The sequence below is a fragment of the Artibeus jamaicensis genome, unplaced genomic scaffold, assembly GCF_021234435.1.
Source record: "Artibeus jamaicensis isolate MK-2021 breed Jamaican fruit bat unplaced genomic scaffold, CSHL_Jam_final contig_475, whole genome shotgun sequence".
NCBI lineage: Eukaryota > Metazoa > Chordata > Mammalia > Chiroptera > Phyllostomidae > Artibeus > Artibeus jamaicensis.
In genome coordinates this window covers 1,922,674-1,939,198 of record NW_026521852.1, presented here as the reverse complement: position 1 = coordinate 1,939,198, position 16,525 = coordinate 1,922,674, and the positions used below count along the sequence as shown (strand labels likewise).

General features: G+C 43.9%; 1 protein-coding gene and 1 non-coding gene across 2 annotated transcripts; one reads left to right on the top strand and one right to left on the bottom strand.

The window, feature by feature from the left end:
* The first annotated feature begins 1,308 nt into the window (after nt 1-1,308).
* Nucleotides 1,309-11,648, top strand: DYRK3 (dual specificity tyrosine phosphorylation regulated kinase 3). Its single transcript, XM_037155420.2, has 3 exons — nt 1,309-1,550; nt 3,372-3,483; nt 9,831-11,648. The coding sequence occupies exons 1-3, from the start codon at nt 1,474-1,476 to the stop codon at nt 11,403-11,405; spliced, it is 1,764 nt and encodes a 587-aa protein (XP_037011315.2). The 5' UTR covers nt 1,309-1,473; the 3' UTR covers nt 11,406-11,648.
* Nucleotides 11,649-16,120: 4,472 nt separating this feature from the next.
* LOC119056863 (small nucleolar RNA SNORA51) lies at nt 16,121-16,250 on the bottom strand. The gene has a single exon (XR_005083965.2). It is a non-coding gene; the product is annotated as a small nucleolar RNA SNORA51 (small nucleolar RNA).
* Nucleotides 16,251-16,525: the final 275 nt, after the last annotated feature.

Genomic DNA, 16,525 nt, shown 5'->3' with positions numbered 1-16,525 from the left:
GGACCAAAACATATTTATAAAAGTAGAAAAAAGTTAAAAGCATCATGGGGGTAAACATTTTTATTTATATCAGAGGCTAAGGCAACGTTGACCACTAAGAATAAAATTCCCCAGACAACCACAGTCTTAATTTAATAAGTGAAGAGCCTTTGGATTTTAATGGCGTGTTTACTTGGAAGAAGGAGAACAGGAAATATGACTTTTAGTCACACGGAAATAAGCCTCGGATGGAAAATTTCAATTTATGGACCGTGGTTTTGGGTCAATGAGTCCCCACGTCCCATCATGTGGCGCCCTTGTTCGGCATTTACAAAACGCATTTAATGCTCTCCTACAGTCAGACGGCCTCGTGCTTTGCTGGTTTAGAAATTCCGATTGGGTGCCGCGCTCAAGAAAACAATACTTGTGTTCTATTTTAACATTTTCCCCTATCACTTGTGTTCCATCTAACAAAATCCGTTTAACATTGATGTTACTTACACTTTGGCGTTGTCTTAACTTCTTAGAAAAGACCCCCGCCCCCTCCCGGGCCCTGCCTCTCACACTTAGTCCAGAGAAAACGACGGGAAGAGCCTCCTGCCAGGGGTCCTGCTGCAGCGGGAGGAAGGCTGGGAATTCGCACGCTTCTAGCTTCAGGTTTGGGCACCTAGAAGATCCTGAGGAAGTATGGCCCCTCTGGGTTGTTTTCTCATCCCTAAAATGTCTCTTGGAGTCCTACCATCCACGGCATCCCACTGTAGGGGACTCAGCCCTCAATTTATATTCTGGAAAAGAGAGCTGAAATCTGTAAAAAAAAGTGTTGTCATCCGGTATGGACACTGAAATTAAAAAAAAAAAAACAGTGTAACGATCGAAAGCACTGGTAGTGTCACTACCTGTTTTTTTTATTATTGCTCTCCTACATAACTTCTTTCGGGGGGCGCTCTGTACACTTTTTTCATTCGTTTTAAAATTCATATTCAGAACAGCTATTAGAATTCCAGGATGCGACGTGTTAAGGAACAGCGGATTCTGAGGTACAAACGGGGACTAGGTGCTCGTTTCACAATCCTCCGATGGGGCCTGGCCCCACTCCCGCCCCAGGTCCCCCAACCACCGCCCTCTGCCCTCGGCTCGCCGCCAGCCGAGCGGTCCGCTTTGGAGGTAGCTCTCCAATTCAAACCTCCTAGCGCCTGCGTGGTTGAGAAAGGTCTGAGGCCCCGCCTCCGTGCGTCACGTGTCTTTGCGCAGCGTCGTTTACCGGGGCGTGCCGCGGTTGCTAGGCGACCACACGGCTCCGAGCCCGCCCCTACCTTGGCTGCACTCCTTCGTCCGGGCTAGTCGCGAGCGCAGGCACGAGGCGCTGCAGTGTCTGCAGGAGAGTCTCCCGGGAAGCGTGGTGGTCCGGAGGCAGCCGCCCCATCGCGAGTGGACGCTGCTCTCCAGACCCTCCAACCGCCGCCCCCCCCCCCCCGGGGGGTCCCGAGCTAGGTGATGGGAGGCACCGCTCGCGGGCCAGGGCGGAAGGATGCGGGGCCGTCCGGAGCCGGACCGCCACCCCAGCAGCGGAGGTAACGGCGCCGCTGGGTAACGGGCTAGGGGTCCCCGATAGAGCGGCTGGCGCTGGCAGGCGAGGTCAGGGGGCAAAGAAAGTCTGGACCCCAGCACGAGGGACGAAGGAGGGGGTCCGATCGCCCCCCCCCCCCCACCCCCGGGAGCCGCCCAACCTCTCCCTCCTCATCAGTTCCCCTCCCCCCGAGAGCCTTGGGAGGGAGCTGGTCGGATTTAGGGGAAGAGGAATTCCCACCCTCGCGATTTTCCCTGAAGGACCTAGATCGAGGGGTATATGGTAAGGAACAATGAGGATCTGGGACTTTTTAGCAAACTGGGGGAGACCGGGAGTAATTGATTTCAGAGAATCCTTGTTGCTCAGAGCCGATAACCAAGGGCTGAACTCTTGGGGCTTTGCGTGAGGGGTGCCGTTTGACTTCGGATATGCAGGTTAGGGGCTCTGCTGATAGGGTTTTGGGTGGGTCCAAGTTTTGAGAGATTCTGCCCCTTGCATAGGGTCCCCTCCTCGCTTCATGTGCGTAGATGGAGACGTCCTTTGGGTAATTTCCAGTGGCGATTGAAAGATATCTATAGATCTCCTATATCTTTTTTTCTTTAAATGTGGACGTCTGTCCCGTTTTGTTTTTTATTTGTACTGTAGACAGAGTCACATCCAGAATTTTTGATTCATGTCAGTGAAGCAGTTTTCGTTAAAGATATAAATGGTCCTGTCGGAATGTGAGCATGTTTTGAAAAAAACATTTCAAAAACATTTGTAGTGGGTTTTTTTCTGTTTGTATTCCTATAGCACATCGATTACGAAAACTCAAACTAATTTTACAAAACAGTTTTTAAAGGCAACCGAAATATTCCAGCATATTTTAGAAGATTAAAAAAAAAATCTTTCCTTGTAACCCGGGCATCATCATTGTATATCGTGTAAAAATAAAATAATGAAATGCTGGTGTGTGTAGCTGGGAAATCCACATTTTGGGGGGTAGATGAAATACATTATTCAGGGCCATCTTGTAGATGAAACAAATCATCTTTCATGTTTCCTTACCGTGGTAGAGACTCAATGTTAAAGAAGAAAGAAATGTTTCATCCTTCATTGTTTAGCATTTAGCTTCCACCATCCACCAGAAAATGGAGTGGATAAAAAGAAGTGAAATTAGAACACTTTGAAATTTAGAGGATCCCTTAATATTTGCTGTAGTTTTCACTGTACTTTTCTTCAAGTTATGTGGATGTTAAGTAGGTAAGTAAATTAAAGAAGAAGAATAAGACAACAAGACTCCTAAGAAGGCCTTTTATTTCTTGCCTGTGGGAGCCAGAGTGTTGACTGGAATGATTCTTCCCATTATAGCATGTGGAAAACAGGCTCGGGAGGAATGCAGTGCAGCCAGTGGTGGAGCTGGGATTAGAATCCAAGTCTGGAAAATACAGTTACTTCTGTCTCACCGCCACCCCTGCCACCCTGTTCTGGTTAGTTTTAGGATTCAGATTCAAACTAGCCTTCATTTTCAATTAGTAAAGTAAATGAGATCCTTTTGATAGCCCTTCTTTTTAACAACATCCAGTAAGACTGCTAACTAATTCAAAATACAGTCTTAGAAATGCTATACTTTCTCGTCAAAAAAGGAAAGAAAATTTGGGTTTCCTTTTTTCCTCTGCCAAATACCCCGGTTGTTTGTATTCAATGCCAAAATGCAGTGTAGACATTCATTTGTATTCATTAGTCTTTGTAGCAGATATGAAGCAGTTAAGAAACAGATGCTTTGGAAATAGAAATTTATGTACTTCAATTACTAACAGCTTTTATCTGTAATCCTTTCAACTAGATTGGGGGATGGTGTCTGCGATACCTTCATGATGATAGATGAAACCAAGTGCCCACCCTGTTCAAATGTTCTCTGCAATCCTTCGGAACCACCTCTACCTAGAAGACTAAGTGTAAGTAAATGAAACAATGGTTTATGCTGTATTTGTCTCAGAAAGGAGGAAGTGCTCATTAATGCCCAAGGTATGGTTACATCTCACTGGCAACCCAGACTCTTTGCTTCCTTTTGGTTTTCTCTTGACTTTGGATTAAGCACTTCTGTGGTCTGAGTTGAGGTTTTCAGACATTTGTATTTGGAGACCAACTCTTTGAACAACTGGGATAAATACATGACATTAGGAAAAAAATAATATGCTACTTTTATCTAGGTAATGCTTATTTTGTTATAGGATGATATTCAAATGCTCCCTTTAACAAAAACAATGAATAGATAATATTCCTGAATTCATAGATCTATAGGTTTTTTCTTCTACAATATGGAAATGTAATTTCAGCTTATCATATGCTAAACCATATTTTAGTTTTAATTTTTCTTTTCTACAATATGGAAATGTAATTTCAGCTTATCATATGCTAAACCATATTTTAGTTTTAATTTTTCTTTTTAAAATTTATTTTTAATTTAGTTAACATATTAGTTTCAGGAGATTTTATAGTGATTCTATATTTACATACCTTACCAAGTGATCGAAGTGGTAAGTCTAGTACCTGCCTGGCCCATACATAGTTATTATGGTATTATCGACTGTGTCCTCTATGCCATACTTTATATCCTGTGATTTATTTTATAACTGAAAATTAGTGCTTCTTGATTTCCTTCCCCTTTCTACTTCTCTGCCAATCATCAGTTTGAAAACACCCATTTTGTAGATCATACATAAAACGTAATAGTACAGTTTGGTTTTTGAGGCATTTAGTCATTTTGGAGACTGCAGAAATTTAGCTTTGGATACTGTTTTACTTAAGATAATAAAAAATTAATTTATATTCCCTCAGCGTAGCAAGGAGAGCAGGGTTTGGACAAGCTCCATGAGAGGGAGACACTATCCTGAGATTTCAAAATTTGCTGCATCTAATGAACAAATTGAATAGTTGAATAGACTAATTTTAATATTTTCCCTTTATGTTTCTGTGTTGAAGAACCTAACATCGTTCCTATATGAAAAAAAACTACTTGTATATTTCATAGCTCTTCCCAACTTTTTGTTACAAAGTAATTAGCCTTTCACTACTTTCAAGGCTAATACTATCACAAAGTAAGGGATAAATGTATTTGGAAGGCTAGTCACCCTATTTTTCATCTTCTCTCTGGAGCGAAGTAAGATTCCTTTCCACTTTCTGTTAGTTTATTTCTTCAATTTGTAAAAACCTCTGAGGACTCCAGAACCACATGTTCTTTGGGTTGACCTTTAGATTTCTTGCTTACTTGTTGCCAATTAGCATCCCTTTATAGAGGTTGGTGCATTAACAAGTGACTTAAAGTTCATTTTAACTTCAATTCAGAGTTGGCTAATGCTGATTACTTTCCAGTAGGTCAGATAAATTTTATGTTTTGGGATGAAAATAATTTCTTACTGCGTGGTATTCAGAGTAGCAGTGTTTGGGAAACACAGGATTTTAGATTCTAACCCAATGGTGTCTTCGAAACTTTGCCGAAAAATGCTTTTTGACCTCTTGGTTACACTTATATATAGTTCATGATGCCACATGTCCATCCTGACACCCTATTACTAATTTCACAGAGGCTTTTAACATCACTGTTTATCTAGGATGGTTACGTTGTAAACTACAGATCATCTGCTATTTTTTTGGGTTAGGTTTTGTGTTGCAGAGATTTGGGGTCAAGATCTAGGGAGAAGATGGTGTTTTATATCTGGATGAGAAGGTTTTTTTTTTTTTCCTGAAGTTCTTAACAAGATCTTTAAGACTTGATTAACACAGTAGAAGACTCTATTTAAAATGTTAAGAGACCTCCACATTAACAGTGTATGTGAAGCATTCTTAAATAAAACATGATTAATCTGGCATTGTATATATCTCTTTGTATAAAATTACAGAGTTGAAATATTTGGGGTAGTTGATCAGTACATTGCTTGGTTATTGTGATTATAAACCCAGACTAGAAATATATGGTGTTTTAAAACTTGCCCTGGCTGGTGTAGCTCAGTGGATTGAGCGCGGGCCTGGGAACCAAGCAACCACGGTTCGATTCCCAGTCAGGGCACATGCCTGGGTTGCAGGCCAGTTCTCTCCCTCTCTCCTTCCTTTCCCCTCTAAAGATAAATAAATAAAATCTTTAAAAAAAAAAAAACCAAAAAACAAAAAACTATTGTACTCTCTTTTTTTTCACTTTTTAAAAAAAAATTATTTAATTATTTTTCAAGTACAGTTTTTTGTCTATTTCTCCCATCCCCCCCCCCCCCCGCCCTGTGCTCCCCACCTCCCTCCCATTTCCTCCCCCCCAGTCCTCGTCCCTGTGTCCTTCATACTTGTTCCTCCAAATCCCTCTCTTTTTCGCCTTAAATTCCCTTCCCTCTCCCCTTTGGTCACTGTCCCCTTGTTCTCTATTTCAGTGTCTTGGTTTTATTCTGCTTGCTTGATTGTTTTGTTGTTTAGCTTCCTGTTAAAGGTGAGATCATATGGTATTTGTCTTTCAACACCTGGCCTATTTCACTCAGCATAATGCTTTCCAGTTCCATCCATGTTGTTGCAAAGGGTAGTAGCTCCTTCTTTCTCTCTGCTGCATAGAATTCCATTGTGTACTTTTAACGTGTGAATATTGTAGATTCTCCTAGAACAATGGAAGGAAGATTTTATTTATAGAATAGCAGGCTTGATACGTAATTGATTCAGGCTAGTATTTGAGTTATTTACAGGAAAGGAAAGAACGCTGAGGAGAGAACCCCTCCCTGTGTGGAAAAATTCCTTCCTGGAACTTTTCAGATCCACTGGAGATTGGAACCTTGATAATCTGTAGTGAACTACACCTGCAGTATCATGTTCTGTTCTGGGGGTTACAGTTCAAGAGCAGCGTAAAGGAAAGCGTGTATTGAGAACATGAATAGGATGGTAAGGGAACCTGACACAAGCCATGGGAGGTAGAGAACGTAATGGGGGTGATGAACCTGGAAAAAACTGATGGGGACAGGACAGCCCCTTTTAGGCATCTGAGGGCTTTTACATGAAATTTGAATGCTACCAGGTGGTTCCAGAAGGCAAGATAACACTTAATGTTCAGGGAGAGAGATTTAGGCTCATTTTAAAGAAAAACCATGAGTCAGAAAATGAAAATGACATTTTTAATCTTACTGTAGTGGTTCTTTGGAAATTAAATTTCTGCTATATATCTGTTCTTATTAATGTTCTGTCCCTGAGACCCTCTCTTTATCACAAACAGAAGTGAAGACGTCCAGAGTCAACACAGCCTTACATGTAGACAGAGCAGGGGAAATACCCAGGGGTGCACCCTGGACCACAGATACCTTTCCCGCCAGCTGTCACTGATGGCTGCAGTTCCTAGAGAGTCAGTCCTTTGAGTTAAGGCATTGATCTTCCCTCAAGTTCAAATATGTCTGGAGAGCTAACACGCTACATTGTACAGCAAGTTGAAAGCAGGTGGCGTAGAAAGGGGGTAAGGTGTTTCTGTGCATCCTGAGGGAAGGCCTGTGGTGGGGCAGGAGGCATATTTAGTGCCGGATGGCCGGTGGAGGGAGACTGGCAGTATGGAGGAAGCACCACAGACAGAAGAGAAACTGAAGGGGGAAAGGGAGGATGTGCAGGTGTTTAAGCCTTAATATATTGAGAATTATTGTTACCAGTGTTTTAAAAGTGTTTTATAGCTTGTGAGGGGCTTTCACATATATTATTAGTATTGTTTGACTTACACAGCATCCTAAGGTACTGTTGCTGGTGTTCTACAGATGAACTGGGCTAAAGGTTAAGCAACCTGCCCAGGGACTTAGAGCTTTTAAAGCAGTGTAGTTACGACCCCAGCCCAGGCCTTCTGGCTTCCCATTGCTTCAGAATGTGACCCCACGACTAGCAGTAAGTATTCAGCTGCATTTAAATTAGGGAGTAAAATTTTAAAGAAAACTGGCTGAGGTGCATGCAGATGTTCATTTTGTTATTTAAATCTACCTAAAACCTAGAAATTATAATTCCCTAGTTCAGCCAAAGTATCTCCTAGTAGATTGTTCCTTGAAAACACCTGTTTGGTTGTTGGTTTGATAGCGGACAATAAATGTTCATGTGAATGTTGGATGGGTAGGACCCTCTTCTTTTTTTCATTCTTAAAAAGGAGCATACTTAGCCCTGGCTGGTGTAGCTCAGTGGATTGAGCGTGGGCCTGCGAACCAGAGGTTCGTGGTTCGATTCCCAGTCAGGGCACATGCCTGGGTTGCAGGCCAGTTCCCAGCAAGGGACACACGAGAGGCAACCATACATTGATATTTCTCTCCCTCTCTCCTTCCCTTCCCCTCTAAAAATAAAGAAATTTAAAAATTTTTTTAAAATGAGCATACTTACAGTTATTTGACTCCTTACTAATTGCTGCTGAGAAAAACCTTGCATTATATTTATATTTTAGCAAGGTATTTAGATTCTGTCTGCAGGTTTTTTATTTTATTTTTTTGACCAGTGATACGTACCTGTTTTTGTGTCAGATTTTTCCTGGTCTGTATCTCTCACCTCCTTGCTTTAAAACTAATGCCAAAGTGTAGCTGTAGTTGTAAGTAATCTCTAAATGTTTAAATTGATTAAATGACCTAAAAGGAGGAGGCAAGAACTTATGTTTTGCTTTTATAACTTAGATTAGAAACTGTCTTTAAGAATCTCAGCACTTAAATACTTTCATCCTTTTTTTTTGGTTGTTTATTTTCATCTTTTATATTATTATTTATTTAAGGTAATAGGTCAGTTGTTTATTTGGGTTATATTAAAATTTTATTTTTGAAAGCTTCGGTCACTTTAGATCATTAGCTTTAAATTTTTATCATATTTTTTAGAGATTATAATTATGGTTCGGGCTCCCCTGGAATTATCTACCCCGATTATGGAGGCTGTCAGAAATTATCAACGCATCCTGAGTACCATTCTTTGGGGTTTATTAAGAAAAACATGTTCTTTGGAGTGTCTCAGAATTTGCTTTTTGCGACAGATTTAACATTTTTCTCTTGATTTCTTCTTCTATCCCCTTCTTACATTTTTCTTAGTTTTTGTTTAGTTGTTTTTGGTTTTCCTCCATCTAATTTCAAAGAATCTTGTTTCATTTCAGAGAAATTAGTAGAGCTGCCTTTTGTGGGTTACTGTGTTTTGCAGGCAAAGGTTAAGCAAAATCAAATGAAAAGAGTGGCTGTGTGTCTTTAACACCATGGCTCCTGCTGAAGAATAGGCATGTGTGCCTGATTGGGAAAAAGACCCTTTCTCTCCTCAGGAGAGGTTTATGAGAAGCCCCAGGGCATGGGATTCGCATTCCATTCAGATGCATAAAGAATTGGCCTAGGTGACCCCAAGAGTTTTCTTTGACTTAGAAACTTTGTGATTCAATGAACTGAGCTAGAAGGCTGCAATAACTTATTTAGGGATCTGAGAGAAGATGATGAGGACTCTATTGGTTCTAGGCCATAGTCAACATTCAGCCCCACTAGAGAGCAGTAGTACAGGCAGTAGGAGAACCCGGTGCCAAAATTATGTTAATGGGAAGGGCCCTGGACTGACAGTCAGAAGTCCTGGGTTCAAATCCTGTTTCTATTCTTTACTAATATTTTGTTACTTACAGTGGGCATGGTGGCCTCTGCCGATCAGGTATCTGCACTAAGTTCTGCATCAATATGGTGATCTCTTGGGAGTGGGGGCCACCAGGTTGTCTAAGGAGGGGTGAATTGGCCCAGGTTACAAAGAGAGCAGGTCAACACTCCTGTGCTGATCAGTAACACTTTGTTATTTACAGAACACTTTAATACACATTGTGTTGGTCCTGCTTGTATGCCTTTAAGATTTGGAAAGGTAGTTGAAAGCATTAGTCAAAAAATATAAACCAGTGCATATGCATACAGTCAAGTGCCAGATTTTGATACAAGGTTAATCAGTATGGGATTGGAGGAGTTCTAGTGGAAGAGAGAGGACTTGAATTGGGCCTTGTAAGAGTGTAGGATTTGAGTGATTGGGGCAAAAAGATTCTCAGTAGAAAGATATACCCTATTAGAAGGAACCTAGGATGGTTAGGGTGTGGCGAGAAAACCATCTTGTCTTGAACAAAGCAAAGCATTTATAGGGGTGAGGGGTGGCTAGACTACTTTGGGGGGTAATATAACATTTCTAGAAACTTCTGTTTATCCCACTTCTGGGTCATGTCAGCTTAAAGGACTGGATGTACTTTGTTGTTGTGTTGAGGGAGGAGTCTTTCATCCTTCTACTTTGTTTTTCTTGACTTTTGCATTATATTCATTTTTCTTTTCCATAGATCACCACTGAGCAGTTAACGAGAGATCATACTCAGCACTTTCTGAATGGGGGTGAAATGAAGGTAGAACAGCTGTTTCAAGAATTTGGCAACAGAAGAGCTGACACTTTTCAGTCTGATGGCATCAATGACTCTGAAAAATGCTCTCCCACTGTTTCTCAGGGGAAAAGTTCAGAGAGCTTGAATATGGTAAAATCCAACAGTTCACCCAAAGCACCCAAAGTGGTGCCTCTGACTCCAGAACAAGCACTGAAGCAATACAAACACCACCTCACTGCTTATGAGAAACTGGAAATTGTTAATTATCCAGAAATTTACTTTGTGGGTCCAAATGCCAAAAAAAGACATGGAGTTCTTGGTGGTCCCAATAATGGGGGATATGATGATGCAGAAGGGACCTATATTCATGTACCTCGAGACCATCTAGCTTATCGATATGAGGTGCTGAAAATTATAGGCAAGGGGAGTTTTGGGCAGGTGGCCCGGGTCTACGATCACAAACTTCGACAGTACGTGGCGCTGAAGATAGTGCGCAACGAAAAGCGTTTTCATCGTCAAGCAGCAGAGGAGATCCGGATTTTGGAGCATCTGAGGAAGCAGGATAAAACTGGCAGCATGAATGTTATCCACATGCTGGAAAGTTTCACATTCCGGAACCATGTTTGCATGGCCTTTGAATTGCTGAGCATAGACCTTTATGAGCTAATCAAAAAAAACAAGTTTCAGGGTTTTAGCATCCAGTTAGTACGAAAGTTTGCTCAATCCATTTTGCAATCCTTGGATGCGCTTCACAAAAATAAGATCATTCACTGTGACCTGAAGCCAGAAAACATTCTCCTGAAACACCATGGGCGCAGTGCGACCAAGGTCATTGACTTCGGGTCCAGCTGCTTCGAGTACCAGAAGCTTTACACATATATCCAGTCTCGGTTCTACAGAGCTCCAGAGATCATCTTAGGAGGCCGCTACAGCACGCCGATCGACATATGGAGTTTTGGCTGCATCCTTGCAGAACTTTTCACCGGGCAGCCTCTCTTCCCCGGGGAGGATGAAGGAGATCAGTTGGCCTGTATGATGGAGCTTCTAGGGATGCCACCGGCCAAACTTCTGGAGCAGTCCAAACGTGCCAAGTACTTCATTAACTCCAAGGGCCTACCTCGCTACTGTTCGGTGACTACTCAGGCAGATGGGAGGGTTGTGCTTGTGGGGGGTCGCTCACGTAGGGGTAAGAAGCGGGGACCCCCAGGCAGCAAAGACTGGGTGACAGCGCTGAAAGGGTGTGATGACTACTTGTTTATAGAGTTTTTGAAGAGGTGTCTTCACTGGGACCCCTCTGCCCGCCTGACCCCAGCTCAAGCGTTAAGACACCCTTGGATTAGCAAGTCTGCACCCAGACCTCTCACCGTTGAGAAGGTGTCGGGCAAACGGGTGGTAAACCCTGCAAATGCTTTCCACGGACTGGGTTCCAAGCTGCCTCCGGTTGTCGGCATAGCCAATAAGCTTAAAGCTAACTTCATGTCAGAAGCCAGCGGTGGTATACCTCTGTGCAGTGTGCTGCCAAAACTGATTAGCTAATGGATGGTGATATGCTTAGAGATGCACACGTATGTATTTTTAAATACCTTGCAAACCTGAAAATGGAAAAAAATTACAAGCCTTTGATGGATGTTTTTGTTAGAATAGATTTCTTTTTTTTTTTTTTAACAAGGCAAAACATTTTTATATAACTGTAAAAAAAGAACTCTTCAAGGGCTAATTACCTAACCAGCTTGTATTGGCCATCCTGGAATAATGCATTAAATGACTTTGTATAGGTCAGCGCATCTTCGGTATTATTGTCAGTTGTACTTCCACCTGTGTGTTTCTGCTGTGTTGGTTTAAATCCCTTTCTCACAGGATAGAAGGTGCACCAGAAGTCTGGTCTCCCTCAGCCTCTGTTCCAGAGGGGTACTTCGGGACCTGGCCGCAGCTGTGGATGAGAGCTGAAGCTAGATCTCTCACTCAGCCCAGCAGGCCCTTCTGTGGGCTCATTCTGGGTGAAAGGGCCCAGGCAGAGCGCAGGGGGAGGGGCTCCAGTCAGGCGTCAGCCATCTGGGGAGCTGGGGTTCCTGCTTCTCAGTGACTCATTTCTCTTCCCTTCAAGTCTGTGAGGTGCAGTGTTTTTATTTTATGTTATTTAAAAAATTATTTTTCCTCTGATTTGTTTTCTGGGCAAAGCATTTTGTAGACATCTTACCACTTTACCAAGTACTGGTATTACAACTGAGCCAGATGCCGCCCCCCTCCCTGGTCTCGAAGGAGGAGAAAGCAGCTGCTTTGCCCCAAGTGACCCAGATGTTAAAGGCAGAGTGGGCATGTAAAGTGGCAGTTCCCTCATTTCTTAGAACCGTGGGAACCAGCTTACTGGCTGCATTTTCATGGACTCTCTTCTTTACAAAAGTGATCGCTTGCAGGTAAACTTAATTGTGGTTTCATTGCTTTCTCTCTTTTCCCCAGCCATCTGCCACCTTAGGGTGCCCCAGTTCTCCCACTTTCAATTTAAACAGAACACTGGTCCCTAGATTCTGAATGAGCTTCAGTTATAAGAAGGAACTCCAGAAACTAGTAGTAACCCCTTTCATTTCTCGTCATTTCAATGTCTTCTTTCTCTGCTAAGATTTAAACACTGAGGACTGATAATAGACTAATTGCTAACAAAATGTCTTACCAAGAAGAGTCAGCGACCAAGCAACTCTCCACTGCTGGTCGTCTTCCTCCCCTTCCAGCCACCTCTGAAACAGGTGCGTGCACCACTCTGTCCTTGAAGCCTGCGCCTCGAAGGAGACCGTTGCTCTACAACTTCATTCTCAGGATGAGCCACTTCCTTTTTCATTCTAGAGTTCAGTCTCTGCAAACTGTGTGAGGGCAGGAGGCTCCTCTTGTTGGCCACCACAGTAGCAGAGGGTATCGTGTGCGCATTATTTAAGGACCTTTTGCCTTATCCAAAAAGTATCTCTGATTGCCACAGGACAGGCTGTGAAAAATGAGAAGGAGCAAATGACCAGAATGGTGCCTCGGCCTCCAAAAGGGGGATGTCCTGGTATTTTTTGTAACTAAGCAACTGGGAGTGTTAAAACTCTCACCATATCCTTCACTCCTGATTTACAGAAGGCAGTGGAACATATACACACTTCAGGCCCTCTTACTCCTGAATTCTCTGACTTGAGAAGCCAGGTAAAATCTGTGTCAGCTGGGCAGAGCACATGTCGAGGTGGTTTTGCTGGTTGCTGTCCGTGTGGAAGGCTTGCTCTTTTAAGAAAACTGTTGATAGAACTCTACCTGCAGCAGCTGACGTGCGCCGGGGGTCAATGTTTGTGTTTTCAGTGAGAGGCCTGTTTGGGAGGTTGGCCAGCACCTCTGGGCCTCGGGAGAGAAGTGAGCCTGCGGCTGAGGTCGGCGTGTGGTTTGTTTCTGTGTGTTGGACCGTGAGGTTACTGTAGCGGGTTGAGTGACAGGATACAGACAACCCATGACAACAGACAAATTCTAGAATGCTCTGGGAAGGTGAATGGACGCGTTTGTGCCTAAATTTGGCAAGTCAGAGAGTGACGCAGAGCAGAGTCATTCAGGTTGGCGTGTGTCTTCTGCAGGCTGATTCAAGCTGGGGAGAGTGGGCCGCTTTCAAGCGGTGGCGGTGGTGCCAGATGAATTGGGGGAGGTTCTTTTCTGAGTGGGTTTCAAGTTTAGGGACAAGTTGTAGGTTTTAGAGGCTGTCATTCTGTGCCCCCTTTCGCGGCCACTTAAGTTTTTGCTGGGATCTCTTCCCAGCCACAGCAGTGAGTGGCTGAACAGGACCACAGCTGCACGGTGGGTTCCAGCTGTGTCTGACAGTTTCTAAGTTCTTTTGCCACTTGTGTTCTTCAGGCCATTTCAATCAACGGGGTAAGTTAGTCAACTGATTTTAGAATTGACAAAATCAGAGGAGTTTCCAAATTCTTACTGACACAGTGAAAAGAGTTGGATAGGAATTTTGGTTTTATTTCATTCCTAAAATAATTTTTGTCTTTTAATGTGGGGGATTGGCCACTCTAGCTAATACCCGCTCATCTTGCTGGGTCTGACTGTCTGCCCTCCCAGTGAGTGATTCTTTGTTCATCATGTGCTATCATAGTTTCTCCACACGTCAGCCTGAGTGTGCGGTGCAAACGGGCAGGCCTGTGACTCCGTGATGCTCTGGGTCAGCGATTTTCAGCCGGCGCCGCAAGAGTTTTTAAAACGTGCAGTACCTGGCTATTTAGTCAGGGGCGTTGACCTCTTTTCCCTTAGACTGTCAAATTAAAAAACAACAGCCAACAATAGCTGTCTGGTGTGAATGAATTAAAATTATATTTATTTTTTGTCAGTTGGGCAAAAAATATAATTTTTGATGTGCTGTAGAATTTTAGTCATTAATTTGCCATGAGGTGAAGGTTGGACTTGCTGTTCTCAGTTAACTGGAGGTCGCTTCTGACCACATGCAGGTGGTGAGCGTTTGTTCCCTGCCACACGCCAGGAGTGTGCTCACGCCGTCCTCATCATGGCGACCTCAGTCTCCGGTCTCTTTTTGAGAAAGGCTCATTGGCTGAGGGTTGTATGAGGCCCAGTATTTGACACCTTGATAATAATGAAAAGGAAAATACAACCGTAACCTAATTCTGACAGAAAGTCCTGCTTCTGCCCCCAGGGGCTCTGTAAAGAGGAGAGGGTCTAGCCTGGGCCTTCTTTTCCCAGAGGGACTGAGGCAGTGGTGTGACTCTGGCGGCAGGCTTTATTCCTGGGTGATTTAAGGGGCTTTGGGACACACAAGTTGGCTGGCCAATGTCATTATACCTTTCTTTTCATGACTTTTAAAGACTTTATTTTAAGAGACAGGGGAAAGTGGGGCAGAAAGTGAGAAACATCGATGTGCAAGACAAACATCGACCTGCTGCCTCTTGAACGCACCCCAACTGGGGACAGAACCCCCAGCCCGGGCGTGTGCCCTGCTCTGGAATTGAACCAGCGACCTTTTGCTCTGTGGGACAACGCCCGATTGACTGAGCCACACCAGTCAGGGCTACTTTTCCTGACATTTAATCTGTTAAGAATGGGGCTTATCGTGTGATCAAAAAACAAAACAAAAAAGATTAAATAAAAAATTTCAACAGCAAAGCAGTTAAGGTCTGGAGCAGCTGGTCATGTTGAAACATTTGCGTTTCGCCTAATTCCTAACTAGGCATAATTAAGTTGAATGCTAAATTTTAGGTGGCAGCTGATAAATGGTTCTCAGCTTTCCTGACTAACAGAATACTCCTACCGCTTTAGTGAATCATGGAAAACTCTTTGTTGTTTACTTTTAATTATTTCTTTGGCATCTGTCATTTGATGTCACCAACACAGAAGCTGGAGAGGTGACAGCGATTGTTCCGGGCTGCACCTGGATGCCTTTTCTCCCTTGTGAACTAAGGAGAAGTACTTATCCTTTGAAGCAGGCGGGGCTGCCAGGACACGTTTTCCCCATCTGTCCAGTCTCTCTGGGCCGACCAGCCTGCGGAGCGCCAGACCCTACTGTGCACAGAGTGACGCAGAAATCCGTTGTATGAATCGCACGGGGTCTTCGAAATAAGGAGAGAGATGGGCGAGGCTGGGAAGGGGCAAATCAGGGAAGAGTCGACCTTTGCCGGGGGACCCCCTCCCCAGTGTTAGAGAACATATTTAATATCCTCTTTTCAACATGTACCACTTTCATCTTCAACCTATGCTTCGCCAAGCCCAAGATTTTAAAAGACTTTATTTCTAAACCTGGCCTTCAAACCAAATTAGGGGTAATCCTTTCCAACTGTCTGTTGAATTATGCCTGCTGATTTCAATGGGAAGTTTTAACAGTCACAATGAACCCATCCATGTAAGGACTGAAAGCTCTCTGGTCCCCGAATCCATAACCCCTGAGATAAGCCAGAGCTACAAATATACTGTCTAGACTTTGAAGGAGAGGACGTGATTCTTAATATAGCTCACCAACCACTAAGTCGAGCCTGGCTTTTTCTATAACAGGAGAAGCCTGCCTGACTTGATTAGAAAGAGTCTCATCTCTTCGGCCACCACACAAATAAACCAAAAAGAAGAAATGCCCCAAATCAGGCCAGATGGTGACCTATGGCTGTTTCGGCTCAGGATGTCAGCCTCTAAAGCACCAGGTGTGACTCATTTCGGTATCACGGGATTCTCCGTTGTGCGTTCGAATCTGCTGACACACTTCCTCTGGAAAGCACAGTTAGGCAAGGACGAGTCTGTGTTTTCCCCCCATTCACAATAGAGACCAGGCAAAGGGCCGGGGCCGAGGCGCGTGGGGTGGGTTCGCTCTGCGTCCTCTGTCTGTACAGGCAGTGTGGGAACACAGCCTGTGGTGAGCACTGGGAGGCCCGGGTCTGTGTTGTTATATTTGGGGCTGTTTGTCTTTTCAAAGGTAAGGATGAAATGCTTTGACGAAACATTTTTCAGCACCTCGTGACCATTTCAGAACCAAGGCTGAGGTCAGCCTGGGCGGGCCCTGAGTGCCGTGCCCCGAAATACGCCCGGTGTGGTGGGTGTGCGCCCCTCACTAGGGCGCGTGTGGGCTTGACGAAGGAGAGACTGGGAAGGGAGAGGGAGCGGGAAGAGACAGCCTCACAGAGACTCCGCCTGTCACGTCCTTTTGG